A 6,816-nucleotide genomic window follows, 5' to 3' on the forward strand; every position below is an offset into this window, starting at 1 on the left:
ACAATAGTACCGCAACCTCCAGATCAGTCCATGAGACGGTTTTTTCCACATATGTTCTTTCTTCTGAGTCGGGAGCTTCGGAGACATCGATCTGATGTAATTTGTAGCTAGGAGCGAAAGACTGTGCTATTCTCTCAGGGTTTTGAATCACGATTCCTTTCACAAGTTGTCGTCGTTGCCACCAAAGGTACCATGCCGCCGCAACACCCAGTTCGGCCACAGGTACTCCATCCGAAACAACACTAAGCTTTGATAAGATATTCAGAGCATGCTTTGTCCTCATCAGTTGCTCTTTGAACAAGGTATGTAAGAAAAAGAAAAGGGCCTTCTACTTCTAAGAAAAGAAAATATCTTCTTTCCTAAGGAAAGAAAAATAAAATATCTTCTTTGCTAAGAAAAGAAAAAGAAAAGATAAGACCTTCCCTGCCCGATGTGGTGCACGGGTCTCATCCTCCCCAGCTTGACACCAAAATACTCACGGAGAGTGCACTGGTCCGTGGCCGGACCGCCTCAGTTCGCCAACGGTTTGCGCGAATGGGCTGGCGGCCACAGCTGGACCTTTATAAATCACGGTCACGGACACGTCTACCTACCAACAACCCACACACGCGCCCGGCACAAGTCCCACAGCCACAGCCACACTGCGCCGCACTGCACTGGACACACGGCCGCGCACGCGCCGCCGCGGGGAGGCGAGGAGCGAGAGGGAGAGAGACGGGGGCAGCGGCCATGGTGGAAGGCGGCAGCGGCGCGGGGGCTACGTCGACCTGCCGGCGCGGCGGCGGCGGAGGCGGCGTCGTCGGCCCCGCGGCACGGCGGTGCTGCGGCGGCGGGTGCGGGCTCGGGCGTCTCGTCCGGCGGCTGCGGCGGCAGGGGAGGCAGGCGCTGTGCGCGGCCAGGCCGGCGGCGGCGTCGTCGTCCTCGTCGGCGGCCGGGGCGCTCCGGGGGTGCCAGTACGACCCGCTGAGCTACGCGCGCAACTTCGACCAGAGCGGCTTCGGCGACCCCGACCCGGACGCGGACGCGGCCAGCCTCTACTACAGCTACACCTTCTCCTCCCGCTTCGTGCTCGCGCCAGGCAGCGCCGCCTCGTCGGCCGCCTCCGTCGCGGCCGTCGCCCCCGCGCCGAACGGCCTCGTCGTCGCCAGCCGGCCAACCGCCGCCAGCCATTAGCCGTCCCGGCGCCAGTAGCTTCCCTTTGTCTCTCCTCGGGTTCCTTTTCCTCAACCCCTGGAATGGAAAGGCAGCAGCTTGTTTTAATTGGATTAAAGAAGAGGTTTTCCGTAGGGGAAAGTTCGGTCGGGAGAACGACGATGCTTGTACATTAATACTGTAGTACTGTATGTATGCGAGAAGAACTCCATTGCTGGGTCGATCGAGCTGTGCCATGCCATGCCATGCCATGCTCGACCGGATTCTCAAGGACCGTGTTCAGATTTCTGATTCTGAGCTGCCGAGGATAGGGTCGAGAGTACTGTAATTGCAGTGGCAGGCAGATGCCGATGGGCAGGGGGGACGTACGGGGCCGAGAGGCGCCATGAATGCGGCGGTACTTGCCAGCGGTGACGCCATGGCAGTGGCACTGGGTGGGAGCGGAATGGGTGGTGGTCGGGGGTGGCGGTGGCGCAATAATTGGCCCTGGAAATGGAATTCACGGCTCCGCAGTCCCGTCCGTGATCTGTCGCTGTCACTCACCACCACCGCACCGGCTGCTTCGGGGTGGTGGGGGAGGAGAAGATGCCTGCCAATCTGCCATGGCCGGCGAGACCGACCATGACACCGACGCGTAACCGCATTATGGTGCGCCCCGTCACCGTCAGGATTCCTCGGATCTGATGCTTGCCCAGGCTGATGGGACGCGTTCCGGCCACTGGACCCAACGAATCCCGGTGCTGTTTTTACTTTCACTGGGATTTCCGACCAGGCGATATGGCTGTGTGTGTGTGTGTGTGTGTGTTTGTGTTGAGCAGATGCTCCTGCTTCGGTGCTTCCTACCCATGAATGCAGATGATTTGTCTTGGTAGTTTCTGCTTACATTTTCTGGGCAAAGAGAACTGCAGCTTAGTGATATGCTCTTTTCTTTTTTGGGAAATAGTGATATGTTCTCTTACTGACAATGTATACATGACACCGATTATATGAGAACAAGATAGTGTTTTTCCTTTTGTGACAACAATAGGGATGTTAGTGTTCATGAATCATGACCAATTTTTTGGACACGAAGAGTGTTTTTCTTCCAGAAATGAAAATTGCGCCCAGCCCATGCAGATACATGGGCTGGATAAATCTAGCTTAACTGTTACGCCATCAAGGGGCTGGCTAGATCTTTCCATACAGGCCCAGACGGCCCACGACCCATAAAAACCCCTGCCTGCAGTAGTCTCTCCCTTGACTCTTCTTCCCTTCGTCCTTGACCGAGGGCGACTCTCTGTCTCTCTCTCCGCCTCCGCCGAGGGCTTCCGAGAATCCACCAGCGGAGCAGCGAGACAGGGACCCCTCCGCCGCCTCCACCGCCTCCACCGCCGTCTCATCCGTCCTCCGGTCCCCGTACCGGAGATCCGGCGGTTCTCGGTAACGACCCCGTTCCTCCCCTCTCCCACTCCCCCCCCCCCCCCCCCCCCCCTCCCCAATTTCGCGGGCCAGTCCGCGGCGCGTGATCCCGTCCAATCCCCGCACGCGCGCCTGCTTAGATTGATCCGGGACTTTCTTCTCCGTTTCGCGCATGTCGTGCTTGCGATCTGTTAGGTGGCTTCTCGTTTGCTGAATTCCTAGGGCAAGTGCGATTCGGAGATGGTTTCAGTTGTGAAATTGGCGGTGTTCGTACGAATTTTTCAGTGGAAGAGTGTGGTAACCATCGGCCCATGCCTTGGCACTGTTCCACTGCATGCGCCCGAGTGATCTGTAATTAACCTAGTTCAGTTATGTTTTCTCCTAGATTTCCTAGGCATGCGCAGCTTGTTGTACCTGCTTCGCTCGATCGTACTATGATATAGCCAAGTTTCCCCCCAGGTAATTAAGCTGTGTGGCGGAATTGGATGTATGCATCAAATTCAGTTGCCAGCGCCTAAGCAAAATGAGAGTTCAAAGATTTACAGTGCGCGCTTCCGCCGTTCTGTTTATCTTCAGCGCCAATCCAGTGAGATTGCGATAGAGACAAATTCCGCTGTGTAGTAGGCTTAGTTGGGATTGGCTCCACGAAAGCTCAACCTTCTATAAATTAGTATTGGTGTGGAGTCGACCCCTCCACGTGTCCGACGCATTGATTACGCCAACGTATTGTCGATGTTTTTGGTTGCATACGTTTCTCAGTCTGATTTTTGGAAGGTATCGATATATGACCTGCCGTGTCCATATGTCATGGTGACACGACAGACCCCAGGTCTCCTTTGCCCATGTCAAACGCGTGAATCGTCTGAAGCTGCCCAATTGCTATATGTTCTAAGAAATCCTATTAAGGCAGTTGTTATCCGCCTTTAGCATACTTGGGAGAACACGATAAATCATTTTCAACTGATAGTGAAAAGTGAGGATAAGAAGACAGCGTAAGTCATTTGGCGTCTTGGATATATGTGACAAACTTGGTGATGTAGTAGGTTTAATTAAATAAGCTTTGTCCTTCACATCACCAAAGTTTGTAAAAGTAAGCCGTGCCATCAGGAAATAAAGAAGTCCTTCTTTTACACGCCACTCCACTTTTAACTTTAGCTGAACTTTACAAGGTGTGATATTGACTTGATTCAAAGCTCTTGGTTTATGCAAGTACATGATACTGCCTTACTAGTTTAGGAGGAATACATAGCTATACATGCCATCCTTTCTGTAGACTCCCGAGTCCTAACTGAAGGTGTAGGTTTATGTGCCTTTTCTGTGTGATCTACGGAACCTGCTTGCACTGAAAATCTTCAGACATGGATGATCTGAAGCTCTGAACTTTCTCTAATATTAGTGCCGATCCATCTAATTTGCTTTTTTAAAGTAGTCAAATATTGGACTCTTCTGTGTTTGTTACTCCTTAACCAATATTAGCAGGGATTGATTGTTCATGCAAAAGTACACTTACAAATATATGGATTGTGGTAGTGCGAAGGAAACTTTTCCTTCCTTTCACACATAATAGGGTCAAGGTTGATGGAAAGTTGTGATTTTGATTGACATTGTCTGTTTGATTTTATTTCTGTTGCTGTTTGTGTTCTGATGATACTGTTGCCTTTAATCCTTTTAATTTCAGTTGCTTTATGTGTAGCGATAATCTTTCTCTGTTCGGAATACTGCTATCAACCTTCAGTGTTATTGAGGTCAATTGATAGTTGCATTATGAAGGTTCTTATCGCACATATTAGGGATAAGGTTGATGGGAACTTGTGATTTTTATTTACATAGTCAGTTTGATTTCATTTCTGCTGCTGCTTGTGTTCTGATCATACTTTTCCGTTTAATCCTTTTAATTTCACCTTTTCATGTGTAACGAGAATCTTTTTGTGTTTGGAATGCTGCAATGGACCTTGAAGATTAAATGTTGAGTTCGATTGCTTTGATTCCTTCGTTCACATTATAAGATGGAATTCCCATTCATCTACGATACATTTATGAATTTCCAATCTTGTAAACTTAGTTCTGATCTTTCTAATTAATCTAGATGAAAATTAACTGTTCAATACCTTTAATTGTTTTGCGCAGTGCTCAGGAGGTATTTGGCTTTGCACGAACAAGATCTCACATGGAACCATCCTCGCAGCCTGAGCCTGTGGTGGGTGTGGCCACTGCTGGGTCACAAGCATATCCTCCTCCTGCTGCCTATCCAGCTCCAGCCATGCCTGCCGCCATTCCTCCTGGCTCGCAGCCTGCAGTGCCATTCCCTGCTAATCCAGCTCAACTCAGTGCTCAGCACCAACTGGTTTACCAACAGGCCCAGCAATTTCACCAACAACTGCAGCAACAGCAGCAGCAGCAACTTCGTGAGTTCTGGGCTACTCAAATGGAAGAGATTGAGCAGGCAACTGACTTCAAGAACCACACCTTACCACTGGCAAGGATAAAAAAGATAATGAAGGCTGACGAGGATGTCCGGATGATCTCCGCAGAAGCTCCTGTTGTCTTTGCAAAGGCATGCGAGGTGTTTATCTTAGAGTTGACACTCAGGTCATGGATGCACACTGAGGAGAACAAGCGCCGGACCTTGCAGAAGAATGACATTGCAGCTGCCATTACCAGGACTGACATCTACGACTTCTTGGTGGACATCATTCCCAGGGATGACATGAAGGAGGAAGGCCTTGGGCTTCCGAGGGTGGGCTTGCCACCTGCTGCTCTAGGGGCACCGGCTGATGCATATCCTCCTTATTACTATGTGCAAGCACAACAGGTACCGGGAGTAGGAATGATGTATGGTGGCCAGCAGGGTCACCCAGTGGCATATGCGTGGCAGCAGCCTCAAGGGCAACAGGCCGAGGAGGCCCCTGAAGAGCAGCAGCAGTCTCCCTCAAACTAGCCAAGAGATTGATACAATGAAGCCATGACATGATCCTGAACTTGATGCCTATAAACTCAGGCTTGTGTTAATTTATTTCCATCATCGTTGCCCGGAACAGTTACTCATGATTAGGTCTTAGGGGGGGTTCCTAATGGTAGCTTCGACGCTGGTATGGCACCAGCGGTAGGAAAAAAAGATTGTGATTTGTTAGGTGATTTGAGACTGATCTAGTAAACAGTACCTTCGTTTTCGCCCTAGTTTCTATCTAATCCAATATTCTAAATGCCCGCCTTGTGGAGAGCCTTGTAAGAATCGATTGGTGCAGGCTGATGTCACTCCTGTTTGTTTGCCTCATTTACCAGTCATGATGCTGCCTGCCTCGCAAGAATCCTGCCTTCTGATTTGGCAGTTCACCACACCAGGGCATGAAGGCCGCCTACACTTTGGAGCATGAAAAACAGGTTGGTTCCTTTCTTTGTGGTGGATCCAATGCATGTGTGTGGAAGATAGAACTGTCTGTCTCTGCTCCCTGTTTGAGGAATAACGGGGGACATGAATTATTGTGCTTTCCAGTGTAGCTGTTGAATCTGTGTGCTTAATTTGGAGTATATGCATTTCCACTTCGCTGCCTATTTAATTGGGTTCGAAAATGCATAGATGGTCACCCTTCTTTTGAACAACAAATACACATTCTTGTTCATAGCAACTTCGCCTACTGTTGTTATATAGGAGTATTTGGTTGCCAGCAGGCCTGTAACAGCCTTTGAGATCCCAACAAGTAGAAAGAGAGAAATGGCAGGTTTTTTACTTGGTTTGGTTGGTTGGTTGCACCTTAACTACCAAGGTTAGGGCAAACGAGTCTGCGAGGTTCTCCTGTTTTGCTTTCCCTTTCCCAAAGCTAAGATATGGATCACACACTATCAATAGCACATAAGCAGCAGCCTAATAGTAATCTGAAACCTTAATTGAAGTCCATGTATCACTGTCCCTAACAACAACAACTTAGCAATACAAGATATGCTGAAGCAAATGGAATGGGAATGTGCGAGTTCGCATAATGGAGCGCACCTAACAGAGACAAGCTGACGATGTTCTTGAGCTTGTCTGTTCAACTGTTGGAGCTACTAGTTAGACTGAATTTATGAGAGCCAGCCATATCATATTTTGCACCCAAAATTAAGAAAACATGTCTACTGCTTGGTTTCATCACATTCTCTCGTATGCGAAAAAAAGAAGAAGATGATCCCATCTTTCTTATCACTTGTTGGCAGTTGGCACATCAATCGCTCTGTCATTGCTGTAAGGCAGTGGTGGTTGTTGCAACTGAGATGCTACTGCATTTTTAT

General features: G+C 49.5%; 2 protein-coding genes across 2 annotated transcripts; both read left to right on the forward strand.

Annotated features, from left to right (window-relative positions):
• Nucleotides 1-580: 580 nt before the first annotated feature.
• LOC123132572 (uncharacterized) lies at nucleotides 581-1,422 on the forward strand. Its single transcript, XM_044552403.1, has one exon. It carries the CDS (start codon nucleotides 730-732, stop codon nucleotides 1,171-1,173), a length of 444 nt encoding a protein of 147 aa, XP_044408338.1. The 5' UTR covers nucleotides 581-729; the 3' UTR covers nucleotides 1,174-1,422.
• Nucleotides 1,423-2,362: 940 nt separating this feature from the next.
• On the forward strand, nucleotides 2,363-5,753 carry LOC123132571 (nuclear transcription factor Y subunit C-4). Its single transcript, XM_044552402.1, has 2 exons — nucleotides 2,363-2,571; nucleotides 4,678-5,753. The coding sequence occupies exon 2, from the start codon at nucleotides 4,718-4,720 to the stop codon at nucleotides 5,486-5,488; it is 771 nt and encodes a 256-aa protein (XP_044408337.1). The 5' UTR covers nucleotides 2,363-2,571; nucleotides 4,678-4,717; the 3' UTR covers nucleotides 5,489-5,753.
• The last annotated feature ends 1,063 nt before the right edge of the window (nucleotides 5,754-6,816 follow it).

Source organism: Triticum aestivum, chromosome 6A, assembly GCF_018294505.1.
Source record: "Triticum aestivum cultivar Chinese Spring chromosome 6A, IWGSC CS RefSeq v2.1, whole genome shotgun sequence".
Lineage (NCBI taxonomy): Eukaryota > Viridiplantae > Streptophyta > Magnoliopsida > Poales > Poaceae > Triticum > Triticum aestivum.